The sequence below is a fragment of the Protopterus annectens genome, chromosome 14.part0 (assembly GCF_019279795.1).
Source record: "Protopterus annectens isolate FY-2018-M chromosome 14.part0, PAN1.0, whole genome shotgun sequence".
NCBI lineage: Eukaryota > Metazoa > Chordata > Ceratodontiformes > Protopteridae > Protopterus > Protopterus annectens.
The window spans coordinates 368,965,237-368,983,853 of NC_056748.1; the positions used below are offsets into that span (position 1 = coordinate 368,965,237).

General features: G+C 41.1%; 1 protein-coding gene across 4 annotated transcripts in view; it reads left to right on the forward strand.

The window, feature by feature from the left end:
- ZSWIM8 (zinc finger SWIM-type containing 8) overlaps positions 1-18,617 on the forward strand; it is a 2,719,879-nt gene that overhangs the window by 1,990,554 nt on the left and 710,708 nt on the right. For all 4 annotated transcript variants that reach the window (XM_044056095.1, XM_044056097.1, XM_044056096.1 and 1 more), the window contains exon 16: positions 12,448-12,682. In XM_044056095.1, coding sequence (XP_043912030.1) covers positions 12,448-12,682 — 235 coding nt within the window. The remainder of the gene's footprint in view (positions 1-12,447; positions 12,683-18,617) is intronic.

Sequence of the window (18,617 nt, forward strand, 5' to 3'; positions counted from 1 at the left end):
TACTGGCCGTCAGGGTGTGTGGTAATTGAAATGGTATGAAACTTAATGTAGTGACAAGGTTTGGCACTATGGGGAAGGCAGGTAGTATTGCCTTGTTTACTGCCCTGAGGTCTTGCATGAATCGGTAGGTTTCCCTACTGGATTTCTTTACTGGTAACATGGGTGTTTTACAGGGGCTTATCATTGGCACAGTGATGCTTTGCTGCAGTAGGGATTGAATCACGGGGATGATTCCAGCCTCTGCTTGTGCCGACAATGCATATTGTGCTACCTTAGGCAGGACTGCACCCGGTTTTAGGGTAATTTGTACTGGATCTGCATGACATAAAAACCCAACATCATTATTGTGGGCAGTCCATGATGACGTAGGGAGTGTGCTTAGGGAAGGGTGATAAAATTCTTGTGGGTGCTTACGCGAGGTGATCAGTGCTTGTAGTTTAACTGGGTCATAAGATGCCATCATGGAGTGATCATGTTCTTTGGGTGGGATTTCTAGGAATACTCCTTGTTCAGTGCAGTAGATAGTGTACCCTAACTTGCATAACAGATCCCAGCTCAGAAAAATTAGTGATGCAGATGAGCCTACCAAGAAGGCATATGCTGCTCATGCAAAGGCCCTAGGCTTATGAGCATGCGTTTGGTTTCAGGGTAATTTATTGGGACACTGGAAACTCCTACTCCCTTAGTGAAATTGCTGGAGAGGGTAAAGGCTCGAGCAGCCTCTTAGGTGAGCATAGACCTGGCGGCTCCTGTATTCACCAGGAAGGGAATATGAGTATTATTTACTGTTAAGGTATCAAAAGGACCCTGTTGATTAATTGGGACTAGTGGAAAAAGTTGCTATGTCTGCTTAGGAGTGTCCTATTGTGATTGCTGATTGTCGGGCCATGTGGGAGGATTCCAGGTGGAGTCCCATTGCTGGGCCTGTCCAGCCTGGGTGTTCCTGAAAAGGTTGCTTTGAGAAAATTCTTGCGAAGCGGGAGGTGGTTGCAGCACCAGGAAAGGCAATTGTCCCTCCAGTGTCCTGTTTGACCGTAGTTATAGCATAAGTTGCTGTTTCAACTCACATCCCCCATTTGCCTCCAGGGAGGCTGCTAGCTAAATCCATTGTTTACTTGTGGTCCGTATGATGGACCCTGGGTTTGAGGGCCTCTTTTCCCCGTATTAGGCCTTAGCCTGCCCCTGTGATTTCTTCTATTTTTACCTCTTTGCCCAAAGAAGGAGAACATGTGCAGCTGAGCTTGGAGGAGTTGGTTTTGAATTTCCTTCTTTTCTTTTACCACGCGGTCAAGTAGGCACTGAACTTGTGTGACTAATTCATGGAGCTCTAGACTAGGCCATTTCAAACAAACCTTTTTTAGTTGGTCTTGAATAGGTGGTAGGTGGCTTGTCAACAAAGGTAGCAGATAGGCCGCTAGCCGCCGGACGTTCAGTTGGCTCTGGATAGCCTGAGTAAGCCATGAAGGCATCCATAAGAAGGGAGAGGTAGGACTCCACCGGTTCGTATTCTCTCTGTTGTATGGCTTTTATTTTAGACCAGTTAAGAAGCAGGGGGCAAATGACAGTACTGGCCTCCAATATTCAATTTTTTACTTATTCAAAACCATCATTATTGGTTGTTCCATGTTGGAGAACTGGATTAGGGATGTTAGCATGTCCCATATTTGTTTTAAAAGTCAACTGGAACAGTACATTGTAGTACCGCTCTGACTTCCTCTATGGTGGAGTTTTGGAGGCTAACATGACCAGTTAAGATTCGTTGGAATTTTGCTGGGTTGGATCTTGTAGGCGGGAGCAATTTTACTATGGCTTGAAAGTCCACCGCCGACCACTCCCTGATGATGGTTAAAGTCATCAGGGCAGCTTCATCTCTTCCGTGTGCGGAATTTGGAACCTCTCGGAGTGGGAAGTAGCCTTTTCCTTCCTCTTCTTCTTCTGAGGAGGAAGAACTTTGCTCTGAGTCTGGATTGAACTTGTCAGGGCCCACATAGCCGTCTCCGCTGTCTATAATTATTGGGAAATACCCCAAGGTCTTTTGGGAGTATTTTTGACATCATTGTTTATACTTTTTAAGAAACTGCACATAATTCTGAGTAGCTGTCTTTTGAGCTGGATGTTGTTTAGATCTTGTGTATGCAGATGGTCCAAGACTGGCTTCTGCATGTTCCTTAGTCTCATTTTTATTTTAGGATCAAGACTGGCTTTATCCTTGGCCCCCTCCGTGCTTCTTCCAGCTGCAAAACACGGAACAACCGGTGCAAGAGATGGTACAGGAAAGGTCAACAAAAACTATTAGACTTGATATTTTAAAAAACACTGCTGGTGACTTTAATATTTACAACTATTCATTCCTCTATTACCATTGACCCAGTTTTGATTGATTTGTTAGCTAAAGGCAATACTTTTGTCCCCAGTAAGAACATGAATGTTGCTAAAACAATCATTGATTTAAAGAGTTTAGTAAGAAAACTAAACTCGTCTCTTCTTTTAGGGAATTCCTTTGAGTCAACTAGACCATTTAAAATAGCGAGTACTTACAATCCCCCACTCCACCCATTACTTAGTGTGTTTGAGAATGTTTGTGAACTTGACATTAGACACATGGTGCAACCACATATAGGTATGTATAGGAAAAGTAACATGAGTCACGAACAGGTTGAAGCATTAAAACGTCTATCTTCTTCACAAGTAAAGGCAGTTAAACCAGATAAAGGTGGTGGACTTGCAATCTTTGACATCACTGACTATAACAGTAAAATGAAGCTGGTGTTAGATAGTGATGCTTATGTTAAGTCATCACTAAACGAGATGAACATAGCACACTCTCGTATTAGGGGGTACTTCAACGATCTATTCATCGAGGCAAAAATTGCCGTCAATATTTATAATTATATTAGTATGCCTTTTCCTAAAACACCGGTAATGTTCGGTAGTCTAAAGTGCACAAGGATAAGTTAAATCCACCAATGAGGCCCCTCATTGATGGTAGGGGCTCTTTAACTTACCCTTGTGCAAAAGTGGTAGACGTCATTTTACAAAAGTATTTGAAATTGGAGATCCAAGTGTGCAAAGACTCCTGGTCTTTTTTTACAAAAGTTGAATGACTTGGAATTCAACCAGGGAAACAATTTTTGACTATTGACGTAGTTAACTTGTATACTTCTATTCCCCACTTGGAGGCTGTGGAGTGGATTAGTCTTATTCTTAAGGATAAAAAAGCCCCACTGGCAGAGATGGGTTTGGTTGAAGAATTGATTGGCATTATTCTTACTAACAACTTTTTCATGTTTAGTGGTGAATACTACTTGCAAAAACATGGTGTAGCCATGGGTTCACCCTCTGGGGCCAGTTTGGCTAATTTGTTTATGGCCTACTGGGAGAAACTGTATATATTTGACCCACTTGGAACAAATAGTAACTTAGTTTACTACACCCGGTTTTTGGACGATATTTTTATTGTCCTTCGGGGTGACGAGGTACAAGCTCACCAGTTTGTTGACTATTTGAATACTACAACAAGGTTTTTTAAGTTCACATTCAACTTTAGTACCACCACTATAGACTATTTAGATATTAGGTTAATTAAAGATTTGGCAAACAAGAGACTTATTTCCAAAATTTTGAGGAAGGTCACATACTGTAATTCTTTTTTGCATTACACCAGTGCCCATCCGTTCACACAGAAAGATCTATTGTGAAGAGCCAATTAATTAGGGCTGCCAGGATGACTTCTCTTGATAGTGACTTTTTGGACGAATGTCACCTCTTGTGTGACATGTTCCAAAAACGTGGCTACTCGTCTAAACTGATTTATTCCTTAATTGAAGTAGTACAGTACAAACATTATAATGGCCATTTTACACCTCTCCTTTACAAAAGGGAAGATGTTCAGACTCCATTACAAGAATATGATGAAGCCATTAACGTTGGAAATATTGTTTCAATTAATAACAGTACATATCAGTAAGTAAGAGTGACCAGCAAGTAAATTTTAAAGCCAGTTTTATTATGACATGTAGTAATGACAGTGTACAACTAAGGTCCATTCTGTTTAAGAATTGGTCCCTTATTCGTAGAGATAACTTGTTACTAGATAGATTCAGCAATTTACCTAAAATAGTATACAGAAGGGGGCCTAACTTAAAAAATGTACTTGAGCGTAGAGCTGTTAAAACTAGTGGAAGAACTTTGGGTATGTTTACCTGTGGTGCATGCAGGATGTGCAGTCATATTAAGACAGGTAATTCATTTGTAGTTGCAGAGAACAAAAAGTTTAACATTAATTTTCGACTAAATTGTGAGTCTAAAGCAGTTATATATATATTGCAACTTGTACCAACTGTCCCGCGTTTTACATCGGTAAAACGGACCATAAATTTAGAGAGAATTTATGAGCATGTCTATGCTATTGATAAAAATAAAAGTGAGAATGCTTTAGCTAAACACTCTTTCCTGAATGGGGGTCACAAGTTCTGTTTTAAAGCTATTGATCAACTCACACCAGATACAAGTGGTGGTCCTTCAAGTTTACAATTGGAGGAACGTGAGTTACAATGGCAATTGATTCTAAATGCATTTTCATACCCAGGTTTAAATGAGAACTGTAATATTTCCTGCCTGCTAAAATTAAGAAGTTTAAATAGGTGAAAAATACTGTATATAACAATTTAGTTTATTTTGTCATTTATTTATTTTCCTACTACTGACTTTAAACATATTGTCTTGTGTAGTAGTTCACTCGTAACCTGTTATCAGCTTGTTACATGTTGCAAGTTTTGTAAGGTTTTTATCTTGTTGTTTTTGCAATATATCTTTTAAATACTGTTTCAAATATCTATTACATGTTTAAATGGAATACGGAGTTGATTGGTTTAATTTGTCATGTGATGACATTTGCCGTTTTTTTAAACTGTTATCCTGTTTCCAGTTTTTTAATTCTGATGAAGTTACTCTATGTGGGGTGACGAAAAGCGTTTTAGTTGGAAAATAAACTGTCGTGCTTCAGAGCTTTGCCTGTGACTTTTGGACTTGTCTTTAACAGTTCACAGTTGTGTACACTTATCATAAATGTAGATGTTCGAGTGTATTCACTGTTGCAGTCCAGGGTTACTCACCCGCCATCCCCCATTCTATACCTTTTCTTTCCTTCACTATACTCAAAAGCCTTTGTGGTGTGTTTGCTTTTAGTTGAAGGTAAATTTTATGTTTCTAAAGTGCATTTATATATTTACACTTTATTTATATATGTTTTTGCTCCCCATTTGGGGGGAACATGACATCTGGGGCAAGAAAAACTGATTAAAATGGCGTCGACTGCATGTTTTTTAACCCTGACAACCTGACGTCATGGAAGAGAAGACCGCAACCGATGTAGGACCCAAGACATTGTTATTCAGGCCGACTGAGGGCAACCCGCCAGCATGTTATGACTGCAACAGTGAATACACTCGAACATCTACATTTATGGTAAGTGTACGCAACTGTACTTTCTTCCCCTGGGTCAATCTATTGGTCTATGCATTTCCTCCACTACCTGTCATCCCCAGGGTACTGCTCAAAATAAAGGAGGAAAAACCAAGGACAATTCTTATTGCTCCAGACTGGCCTCGCCAGCACTGGTACCCACTGCTGCACAGCCTGTCCCCACTTCCACCATAGCATCTTACTCAGATTCCAACCCTCCTGTCCCAGAGGGAAGGAGAATTCATGTATCCCCAATTGCAGATCCTCAATTTGGCAGCTTGGCTTATTCCCTAACCCCCGATCAGTCTGCCAACCTCAGTAAACAGGTTCCACATGTTATACGTGAGGCCAGACGCCCTTGCACTAGAAAGTGTTATGCTGACAAATGGAAAAGGTTCTGCACCTGGATTCTGGCTAAGGGAGCCAATACGGCACAGCCATCCCTCCCTCTCATCCTGGATTACTTAGCTGACCACCTACACAGTGGTCTCTCTTTTGTCTGTTAAAATTCATGCCTCTGCTATCTCTACTCATTTCCCCACTGAGCAGCCCCTTTTTTCATACCCTCTGATCATACAGTTCCTAAGAGGGGCACTTGAGGCCACCCAGAAGAGCACCAACCCCAGCTTGGGACCTTAACTTTGTGTTGGAAAAGCTCAACCTGCCCCCCCCCCCCCTTCGAACAAGCCTCTTCAGCAGAGCTAAAATTTCTCTCCTGGAAGACAGCTTTCCTTCTGGCCATCACTTCAGCCAGAAGGGTCTCCGAGATGCAAGCACTCATAGCTGTGGAACCCCTTCATCATCTTCCATGCTGACAGGGTATCCCTCAGGACTAACCCATCCTTCATGCCCAAGGTGGTGTCCAGCGTGGCTCTTAACCAATCCATTCATTTGCCCACCTTTTTCCCTAACCCACAGAACAAGGGGGAAAGGATCCTGCACTCTCTAGATGTGCACACACAGCTCAGATTCTATCTAGACAGGACTAAATCCTTCAGAAAGTGTGATCAATTGCTGGTTAGCTTTGCTGCAGGGGCAGAGGGCAAAGCCATCTCCAAACAAACCATTTCCAAATGGATAGCACACTGCATCCATTTCTGCTACAAGCAACATGCAAAGCCTCCCCCCAAGGGGGTCAGGACTCACTCCACCAGATCATCCTCCACCTCTGCAGCTTTCCTCAGAGGAGTCCCCACCAGCGACATCCTAGAGGCTGCCACCTGGACATCTGTTCACACCTTTACCAAATGTTACCACCTGCCTTTCTTCTCCAAATCCAGGGCAGGGTTTGCTACTGCAGTGTTGCAGGGCATTCGGGCCAGCCCCTAGTTTCCTTGACTGCCTCCACCCATTTCCTCAGCTTTGGGAATCGACCCAAATGTGATGACTGCAACAGTGAAACATGAAGAACATAGTACAGTTGTGTACACTTACTATAAATGTAGATGTTCGAGTGTATTCACTGTTGCAGTCCTGGTTTCCTTCCCTCCATCCCCCTCTTCTTTCTTCTCTTTCCTTACAAGGAACATATTGGTATTTACTTTCTACTGGTGGGGTTCTTCCACCAGAACCTGGCTCCTACTTGGGGGCTGCTGACAGGTTAGGGCAAGAAAAACTGATGCAATGACATCAGCTGCCTTACTTTATACTATTGACTAACTGACATCACTCCTGAAGTGACAGCAACCGACGCAGAAATACTAAGCCTCTGGTATTTGGACCAGCCGAGGGTTACCCTGGCAGGGATAACCCAAATGTGATGACTGCAACAGTGAATACACTCGAGCATCTATATTTATGGTAAGTATACACAACTGTACTTTCCCTTGGTTGCTATTATGCCATTAGATGTCTGATCTTCAAGGTCTGTGGATTCAATTGTGTGGTGTTTCATGAAGATATTTGCACTTTGTCCACTAACTCATTTAAATTAGAGGCAGTAAGAACGGGGAGAGCCATCTCCCTTCTTGTTTGTCAACATTGTCTAAATCAAGGGGAAGAGGATGTTAAGATGCATGAATCTAAGATTTAAGAACATCTGGAAAGCTAATACACTTTTCATGTATTTTTCTTCATGCAAGTTAGACCTATGTTGGGAAAGTAAACTGTTCTTTGAACAGCTAAATTTGGGTTCTGTTATGATTTAGAGGGCAACAGTTTAATGAGACATGAAAGAGCACATTGCACCATTTTTGTGCTGGCCTATATCTATATCAAGCAATGACTACAAATTGCTTATACCTCTTTTGGCATTAAAGTGAGGGAGCTTAATCCATAGACTGATCCACATGGATCAGTGCAGCTTTTTTTGAGGATGGGGTGCAAATATTCGGTAACATTTTAAAGAACCATTATATCACATGTACATTTTCATTCTATCCTCAGCATATGGGATCAGATCCGATTTGACTCGGACGTTACAGTAGCTTGTGGTAACCAAGAAGTTCTCAGGTTTCTCCCTTATCCATAATGCACCCTTCCTAAATACTTCAGATCCAAACCAAACTTAATCAGTAACTCAAATAAGTATGGATCTCCTGATTAAAATTAAAGTAATAGTTAAGTTTTTAAAACTGAATGCCTTCACACTGGACCAAAACCTCTTTGTGCTTTTTCTGATATTTTATCTAGTCTATTCTTCCACATATCCTTATTTTAAAGATGTCTTAATCGACTGTTAAGGACATCATAGCTGATATTAAAACATCTTAGTTGATATTATTTGGGATGGGGCAAAACCAGTAGCCTCTTAAGACAAGGTGATTTTCTGGAGAGGATGGGTTGGGAGTTGTACATCCACAGTGCTATTTCAGAGCTACTCATTTCAAACTTTGATTTTAGACACAGGCCTCAGAGGTTAAGGCAGTGTAGAAGTTGCTTCCTTGTGTCTAGTATGCTTCTTTAGGAACATCATTCTAGGCTAGGATTTTGGAAATGCTGGAGACAAGGTAGCAAACCTCATAAATTCCTGGTCCTAGCCTTGGCCACGCTCAGGTTATTGTTTAGAAAGCACAATGTGCTGCTGCTCAGGTCATTGTTTAGAAAGAACAATGTGGTGCCTTTGGTTTACACAGTGATTTTGACTAGGTTTTTTAATCCAGGTGTCCCTGGCTTTCATGTGGTGCTTTTATGGAGAAAGAAAAATGCTCAAATGATTTTCTGCTAAGAGATTACACTGACAGATGCTTGAATGGACTGGCAGTGAGGCCAAGTAACATTTCTTCCTGTGTGAGCATTTGAAATTAGGATTTGTATGTATATATGGCAGCTAGGAAGTTATAGTATTTGACCTTCCAGTCAAATTCAAAACAAATTTAGTAAAATTTGTAGCTGATGCTAAAATGAAATCTGTACTGCTGAAATGTATTATTAGCAGGGCACATAAAGCCACATAGGAGGGTAACACATTAATAGTAAAAAAAACCCCCACAAGAACTCGTACATCTCTCTTGCCCAGCTTGGTTAAAAAATTATATTCTTGAGGTATGTCACTAAGTCTAGAAATGTCAAGATACTTGCATGGAAGTGCCTAAACCATTATTTTATACCTTTGCCTGGATGCAACATGTTTCCCTTGACTTGCACTATATGCTGATAAAGTGACTGTTGGGTAAGAGGAACCTGGAACCATGTGTTTTTAGTTGTTTGACTTTATCTTTTAATTATGAAGTCTTGGAAGTACTAATCAGTATTTACAATAATCCCATCTTACTAAAAAATATTTTCTTGTTACTGTGGTTAGGTGAGAGACAACCTTTGAAACTTGTGTTCTTGTTTGACTGCTTCTGAAAATAAGTCCTCAACAAAAATTGGAAATCTGTTATGCTGACTTCAGTTAAGAGTAAAAGTGTTAATAGTCTAGTTTCCTGGTCAGGAAGGAGTACCTAAGTGCCAATGGCAAAATTATGTAGATAAATGCATGATCAGCTTTACTTTTTGATAGGAGGAGGGATAGGATAATTTTTCTAGGTCCTTTTCTGACTGACACTGGAGGTGAGGGGAGTTGAGTAAGGGCTATTATACAATGACCCCACATTAATATTCCAAAACATACATGCTGATTGGGCAGCGTGCCCGTTGTAAATCCCACAATTTATCAAGGTCGCCCAGACTTTTTCCATTGGTATAGTGTTCAAAACCTTTTTTTTAATAAATAAATAAAAAAAAAAGAAGAAAGAAAAAAATGGAGCAACGGAGACTTTCTTTTCTCCGTTGCTTCCGTTTCAAAGCATTGATGTACTGGGTATGCGTAGGATCGCAAGTCCCATACGCATGCGCAGTACATCAACACAAGGAAGCAGTATACCACCACCGGCGGAAGAACAGTAATGTGCCGTTACACAAAGACATTATTTAAGAAAAGTAAATATTTTTTTTCTTAAATAATGTCATTGTATAATAGCAATAACTGACTCCATGGTTTTGGTATATTGAAATTTACCCACTGTTGGCTTTATTTAATCACTCGAGCTTCGCCCTCATGATTAAACCATGCCAACCGTGGGTAAATCTTCAATATACTACACCATGTCATCGGTTATTGCTTAAAGAATACCATAGGCTGTTGTGCATTTGAAAGACACCAAGTTGTTATATCATTTATGCTTGAATGGGTTTTGGCAATCACACATCAGTTCTGTACATTGACTAAGGTTTATGATTTGTGGATGACAAATTGTAAAATCGATGTGCTTCCATAGCTCTAGGATCAAAGAACACTTTATTTATTCATACTTTGCTAAATGGGTAAGTGAACTGGTGCAAAGGACTTTTTCAGCCACGACCTGGGCCACAATGACAAAGGCAATAAATGCACTTAGAACTATAAAGTAAAGCAATACTGCATTAAGACATTAGACAAAGACTGTGAGTGTACAGTACAATAGCCAAGTTGTGACAGTTCATAAGTAAAACAAATATTTACAAGAAATTATTGCCTAAGTATGCAATGTACTGCATTATAAATGCAGAATTGTTTATAAGCATATTGTACAGCTCACAGCACTGTAAGATGTTACCACAGTGTAATGGACTAGTAATCTGCTTGTAAATGTTGCATAGCAATATAAAACAGAGGTGGGGGAAGGGACTATATTTACATAATTCTTGATATTCCAAGGTAGTATCAAATAGACTAAAACTGCAAATTTTGTAATGGAATTGGCAGTGCAGTGAAACCTAAGAAGTGGTGTGACACTATCTTGTCTTATGCCTACCACTTGCATTTATTTTCTTTGAACAGATGGTCTCCGAGTGTTTTCTTGAAAGTCAGTAGTTGGTTTGTAATTCTAGTATTCTCTGGGAGGTTGTTCCAAAGAAGTTTAACTGTTTTCAAGAAAACTGTACCAAGTGTGAATGGTGGCATGTGTGTGACTAAAGGGCATAATTATTTCTAAAAGTATGGGATTGGTTTCTAAACTGCAGTTTACTTGAGGGGTTGTAGAAGTAGCATACCTCTCAACGTAGCTGTCAACCACTTGGCACAAAAAAATCTGGACAAATAAAAAAAACGGGGAGAAAAAGCCCCAAAAATAGGGACAAATTTTAAATATTGCTCTTATAAACTTAGAAAGTTGCAAGAATAATGTGTTGCCATGCATTTTTTGAAAGATATGAAGTATGAAACTCAAATGCATGTCATTATATAATAAATTAAATCCTTATGGATTTGCCTCAAAAATCCAGAAAAAAACACAAATTTTATGAGGAACAGACCAAAAATATGAGGCAAAATCCGGACAGTTGAGAGGTATGCCTCTTAACCTCTTGGCACAAAAAATCTGGACAAAGCCAAAAGTAATGGGGGAGAACAACGACCCCAAAATAGGGACACATTTTAAATACTGCTCTTATAAACTTAGAAAGAAGTTAGAATAAAAGACCTTGTGTTACCATGCATTTTCTAAAAGTTATGAAGTCAGAAATTCAAATGACACTGTTTAGTGAATTAAATCCTCACTGATTTGCCTCAAAAATCCAGAAAACCACAAATTTTATGAGGAAAAGACCAAAAATATGAGGCAAAAATCTGGACAGTTGAGAAGTGTGAGTTGTCATCATTTAACATTTTGTAGACAAGTGTATTAAGCAGTAAAGCAACTCTAGCTGTAAAAAGATAGCCAATTGTTTGAGTTGAGAGTAGTGCACCGATGCTCATGCTTGTTAACGAAGCGTATAAATCTAAGTATTTTATTCTCTGCAAAAGGAATGGGAGCAGTATTGTATGCAGAGAGAAGTATAGTTAAATGGAGGCAGTATTCCAGTCTGTGGGAAAAGTACTTCTATGGCAGTGGCGTACAAAGCCTCAGTGGTCAAGCATTATGTGATGTAAAATGTTTTTCTCAGTGTTGTATCCTGCAATATTACTTGAACATATAGTACTGGGGATAATTCAATTGATTTCTAGTTTATTTGTTGTTAATAAAGCTGAAACTTATAAACTGTCTCACTGACAGAACCCACATAGCTTTACTTGTTTTCTAAGCAGCTGTAGTGGGTTTTTTTTTTCATTACCATATGTTACTAATTGGAGACTATGCAGTTGTAACCCACAGTTTAGAATAATTTATACTTTTTGCTTCCCTTCCAGGTGTGCAAGAAATGTCCTTAAGGTTAGTAGGTTAGAGAGTAGAGAGAACTGCCTCTGATTTTTGTCTGTCTGGAATAGCTATTGCTGCATTCTTAGGACATAGTATAAACTTGTTTTCACCTCGGTCCCTTAATGTTAGTCTTCTTTAATACTGGAACTGTCAAACACTTTTGCTCTGTATGACTTGTCTAGGATGATTCTGAAATCCAAGTTAAATCAAAACTGTAAAAGGCATGTGATGTTAAGTTTAAGGTGATGTGCTGTAACATTGCTGTGTAAGAGGTCTGTCTCCCATCTTTGCATTACTCTTCACGTTACACTTGTACAGCACGTTAAAATGTGTTATGAAATATAGTTCATTAATCAATCTTCAGATTCCATCTTTTTTCTTTCAGATTCTAGACAAATTACTTGATCGAGAGAGCCAAACTCACAAACCTCAAACTCTGAGCTCCTTTTACTCTTCCAGTAAGCCAGCAGCAGTTAGTCAGAAATCCCCCTCTAAACATGCAACTCAGTCACCTACTGCTCTTCAGACGATTGCAGGAGCATCAACATCTCAGCAAGCTAATGCGCCGCCTGCTGTTCATACCACCCCAGCTGAGAGCTTTCCGGAGAAGAGTTTGCATGGTATAATGTTCATTTATTATTTTATTCATTTTATTTCATACATTTGAAAATATTTTCTTGATGGTTTTCTTCTCGTACATATGCCCTTGCTGCATTATGTTTTCTGCCATAATCTCTTGTTGTTCATCTTCACACAGTTATTGACAGCACATACTATTTTCTCAGAATGGAGAAGGACAGTATAAAAATACATATTTGGTGTTAATTTAACATTTTTCTGTGTTATCAAAATTTAGTGTTAGTGACTAAAAAAATGTGCTAGGGACCTACATGAAACTTGACAACTTTGGCTGATGCAGAGTTAGGACTTGGGAGCTTCTTTGGTCCTGTGTTTGAGTCCCTCAATCTTCATTTGCGGGCTGGATGACTATGAACAAGTCATTGAACTAGGCAGTGCCCCAGAGTCACTCCCTGAAAATGGACATGTTGCTTAATGAGTCTGATAGGTTAACAAATAAGTAAGTGTGAGATAGCTTTGATTTTATGTTTAATCCATTGGTTCTAAAAGTAGCATGAAATAGTGTTTGAAGGGAAAAGTATGCAAGATTGGACAGAACTCTGATAAAGACTAGATATTACTGTGTTCAAAAGGAATAGTTTTATAGAAAATGGTCTGCAGTGGGAGAAAAGCACTATTTTGTAAACATTTTTCTTAGGATGTTAATTGAATTGTTGACATTTTGAGTACAGTGGAAATGATCAGAATTATTTCCTGTAGAACCATTGGCATAAGAACTCTGCAGGTATATGTCTGCTTATCTGATTGTGTGTGTGTGTGTGTGTGTGTGTGTGTGTGTGTGTGTGTGTGTATATATATATATATATATATATGTGTGTGTGTGTGTACACGTATGTGTATATGGATAAAGTTTGAAAGAGTGAACACTTTTATGAGCAAACCTTTTTCTGTTGTGCAAAACAAAAAAAAGTAAGCTTATATGGGTTATAATCTAACAGCCAGCTTCCATGTGCCCAAACCATTAGTCTGCTTGAGCTGAGTTGATTGAAAGTCAGGTTTGAGTGCCAAGTCCTTTAGAGCTTTCCTGCCACTAAGAAGAGCACCTGTCTGAGAGCTATTTAGGATAGATGATCACTTAATGCTGTTTCATATCTATGCAGATAACTTCTCTTTGGGAGGGGGGGGGGTTTCCACATTACATTTTTCTTAATTTAAACTTTTTTTAAAGAAAAATTAGATGCTTTTAAGCAAGGAAAATATGTTTTTGTTGACTTTCTTAAGAATTTTATGTACTTTTAAATGGGAGTGCATTTTATTTTTGTAAAAAAAATGTTTAAAACCACATTTTTTGTGGAGAAACTGTGGTTATTTTATTTTTGGGTGCAGGGGAAAGGGTTTAAAATGCCATAAACAACATGCTGCCACCAGGTAATGCCAGTACACCCTCCCGGTCTACTCCTAACAATATAGATAACATAGTCTCCCAGTTTAGTAAATAGTTCACTGAAACAATTCTAGCTGTTTCTGACAATTTCAGCTCCACCCCTACTCCAACTCTTCTTATATCACATAACACCTTCTCCCTACAACCTGTCTCAACTATTATAAAAAGAACTGTGGCCCATTACCCTTGCAGCTGATAAAGTACCAGCAGGCTACTTCAGAATGGCTGCTGATGCAATAGCCCACCCTGTATCAATCCTTATTAACAGATCTATATCCGAACACCAAGTCCCTGCTATTTGGAAAATTTCACACAATTCCTTTACATAAAGGTGGCACTTCAAAAAAAACTGTCTAATTATCCCCCAGTTGCTGTTCTATCACCCTTAACCAACATCCTCGAGAGATGTATACACACGATTTAGGGACTTCTTTCTCACTCACAGATTTTTATCCACTACGTTCGAAAGACATGCGTGAATGGGCATGCCTTCGTTGAAGGTTGGGTGTCGGGCTGGCACCTCGGCACCGTAAAAATTGAGTGCCAATCATTAGTGGACCGGAGTTCCACTGTGGCGACCCCTAACCGGGAAAAGCCGAAAGAAAACGACACTCAATATGGATTTTGGCCCTATCACAGTACAACCTCTGATGTTCTTCATGTTTCACTGTTGCAGTCATCACCTGTGTGTTATACCTGCTGTGGTAGCCCTCTGCCAGCCCAAATACCAGAGTCAATGTTTTTCTGCGTCAGTTGTTGTCACCTGCTGGCTGACGTCCAGTCGTCAGTGCTATAAAGGAAGGCAGTCGATGCCATTACATCAGTCTTTCTTGCTGTGGAGCCCATAGTAGAAGCAGTTTGCAAGTGTGCCAGTCATCAGTCGCTACCAGAGTTCCAATTACAGCTGAAAACGTCTAAAGCTAAGTACCCCGTTGGGGATCCTTTTTTCTTGCACTAACCAATGTCCAAAAAAGTTAACAATTGTATCGCCCATGAAAAGCAAATACCACACTGAAACTTCCATTCATACTGCGTCACTTGTTTAGGCTGACTGCGATGTCCCCCATTGCTGGTTCTGTGCCCTCTTTAACGCGAGAACCATTCGTCGTAGAGCTCTTTTTGTAGCCAAGTATTTTCATCTTCCATCTTCACATTTGGCATCTGTCAGCCAACAATCTGTACACATTCCAAAAAAAGTAAGGATAAAGATGGAGACAGACCACAGAAGGCTAAGCCTTCTGACGACTCTACCGCTAAGCAGGTCGTCAGTTCTCCGGAATGCAGTGAGGCGCCTTCGCAGCCCCTGATGCCTGATTTGATACCTTTGCACCTCTACTGAGACCCTTTCGGAGTCCGGTATGCCACAGAAATCTTCGCCTTCTGAGCCTTTGATTGTCTCTGCCTTGGTTGGGTCAGGAGCTGCGACGCAGGCACTGACTTCCAAGGAGCTTTTTCGCACTACCGAATCTAGACAAAACCAACGTCTTCTCCGACTACTGTTTCTTTCAGTCCGATGGATACTGTTAGGCCTAGAGGCAAGGCCGCTCCTAGGAAGACTGCCTCTAGCCACCATTTTACCCCTGCTCTACCACCCCAAGCTCAAATGCTTAAAATGGCAGAGGATATTATCACCCTTGTCAGGGGTAGTCAGGCCGCACCTTCTAAAAGGAAGAGAGACCCTTCCCCTTAAATACTGACAGAACAGGATTTTGAGGAGTCTGATTATTCAGATTTTGAAGAGGAACAACACCCTGTTACTGCTTATGAGGATTCAGATGCAGAGGAATCCATTCATTCTGCCTCCTCACTAGAAGGTCTTTCCTTTGGGGAAACCCTTCACACCCTCAGGGAACATTTCCACTGGGAATCCCAGGACTTCCCTCAGTCTAAAAAGAGACTAAGAGAGTTTCTAGACCTTCCCCAGCACAGACCCTTGGCCATCCCCTCTATCTTAGAGGTGGTTGATGATGTCTTTCATGAATCCAGCTTAACTCCTGATGCCCTCCCACCTGCTCCCAGAAAACCTGACAGGTATTACAGAGTACCGGAGTCTCAATAATACCTGTACAGAAATCCTGCTGCAGACCCAGAGGTCATTACACAGGGACCAAAAGGAGCTAAGGATAGTTCTGCAAAGAATCCTACTCTTTCTGACAAGGACTCCATAGCTCTGGACAGATGGGGTAAAAAAGTATACACCTCTGCAACCTTAGCTATCAGAGCACTCAACAGTCAGTTTCACATGTTAAAATATCAACACCACACTTTGGAACTATTAAAACAAAAGATGTCAAACTTTCTTGACTGTGCCAATTTGAAAGAGTTAGCAGATTTACTGCACTCTACTTTTCAAGTGGCTAAACACTCATTACATTGTGGATATGACTCCCTAGAAGCTTCATTCAGGGCAGCAGTGTCAGGATCTGTCATTAGGAGACATGCATGGTTGAAGGAACAAACCTCTCCCTGATCATGTCAAATCTAAATTTCTTGATGGACCCTTGGATAAGGACCGCTTGTTTGGCGTAAAAGCAGAGGAGGTGCTTAAAAAGTTGGAAGACAAAGCAAAATCTGTGCAAACAGTAAAAGATTTCCTTCAGGTACAACCTCCTAGGTTCAACAGGAATTTTCTCTCAAAACACTGGTCCTTTTCTGCACCTAGCAGACAGGGGCAAGGTAAGCCCTGCAGGGACAGACCGCCCTGGCTCCTATCCCAGGGACAGCAGAGAACCAAACAGTGGAACACTTCCACTCCAAAGACAGGGAGTTCTAAGCCATCCCTCTACGACAAAAACTCTCAATGACTCCCTCTCCCTCCTCTGCTTTCCTTTAACTCACCAAAACCTAGGAGGAAGGCTCTTCCTCTGCAAAGAGAATTGGCTTTCTGTAACAAAGAACCAATGGGTCTTAAAGATCACTTCTCGGGGATAAAATTCTCTTTCATCGAACTCCCAATTCCAAGAGGGTACCCAGACTTACCTCCAAATCAATGGGCAGAGGCATTGAAACAAGTCCAAACTCTCATATCCCAAGGGGCAGTAGAACCTGTCTCCTCAGATCAAACAGGCAAAGGCTTTTATTTCAGACTATTCCTTGTTCCCAGAAAAGAGGGCACTTGGCGCCCCATCCTGGATCTATCCATTCTGAACACCTTCCTGGTGGTCACCAAATTCAAAATGCTAACTTTGCATCAGCTGCTGCCTGTGCTGACAAAAATGCCTGGTTAGTTACCCTAGATCTAAAAGATGCCTACCCTCCACATCCCCATAAGGGAATCCTGCAGGGAATTCCTTCGCTTCAGAGCAGGTTCACAACACTTTCAGTTTTGCTACCCTTTGGTTTATCTACTGCTCCCAGGATATTCACCAAGTGCTTAGCCCCGACCATAGCCTTTTGCAGACAAAAAATATAAAATTTTACCCTTAACTGGGAAACTGCCTCATTCAGGCACATTGCAAAGAAAAGTTCCTCGAGGACCTCCTCTTTGTCAAAACCCTCCTAACCTCCTTAGGGTACACCATCAGTAAGAAGAAATCAAGCCACTGCTGGACACAGCACCCCAAATGCCATTCCTATCCCCAGAAAAACAGAGCTTCTTGTCTCTCCGTTTTACCCAGCTGGCTTCCAGAAGTCACCTCTCTGCGAGGAAGTTCCTGCAAGCCTTGGGGTACATGACATCTTGCATCCTTCTAATTCCTCTGGCCTGGCTTCACATGAGAAAACTTCAGTGGTACCTAAAGAACGTTTGGTGTCAGCACTCTCAACCTCTAGAGACCTCTCTACCTCTGATCCCCTGTATAAGGGCTGAGTTTCTCTGGTGGGCAGGGGCCTGTGCCCAGAACAAGGGTATTCCCTTCACCCAACTGGGCAGACCATTACCACCAATGCCTCAGACATAGCTTGGGGTGCTCATATAGAAGGCAGGTGCACCCATGGTCTTTGGGATGCCCAGCAACTTCCCCTACACATCAACCAGAAGAAAATGATAGCAGTTCAAAAAGCTCTGACAGCCTTCAAACCCCATCTCAAGGCTGAGGTTCTGCTTATTAAAACAGACAACACCACAGTAATGTGGTATATCAGCAAACAGGGAGGGACCCAATCTTACCCTCTGTGCAGGCTAGCCATGAACTTCTGGCTGACAGCCTCTTCCGTGGGACTACACCTGATAGCACAATACTTACCAGGGATCAACAACACCCTGGCAGACCACTTAAGCAGAAACTTACTGGACCCCAAAGAATGGCAGCTCCACAGAAAAATCTTTTTGCAAATCACTCAGGCGTGGGGGACTCCAGAGGTGGATCTCTTTGCTTCGCATCCCAATCATCAGCTGAATAAATTCTGTCCCAGTGAGTATCACCACCTAGCATGGAAGATGGATACCTTGACCTTCCCCTGGAACACCCTCTTTGTGTACGCATTCCTTCCTCTGCCTCTTATCCCCAAGGTACTGTACAAAATAAGGGAGGAGAGACCAAAGGCCATCCTCATTGCTCCAGTCTGGCCCAGACAACATTGGTACCCCTTAC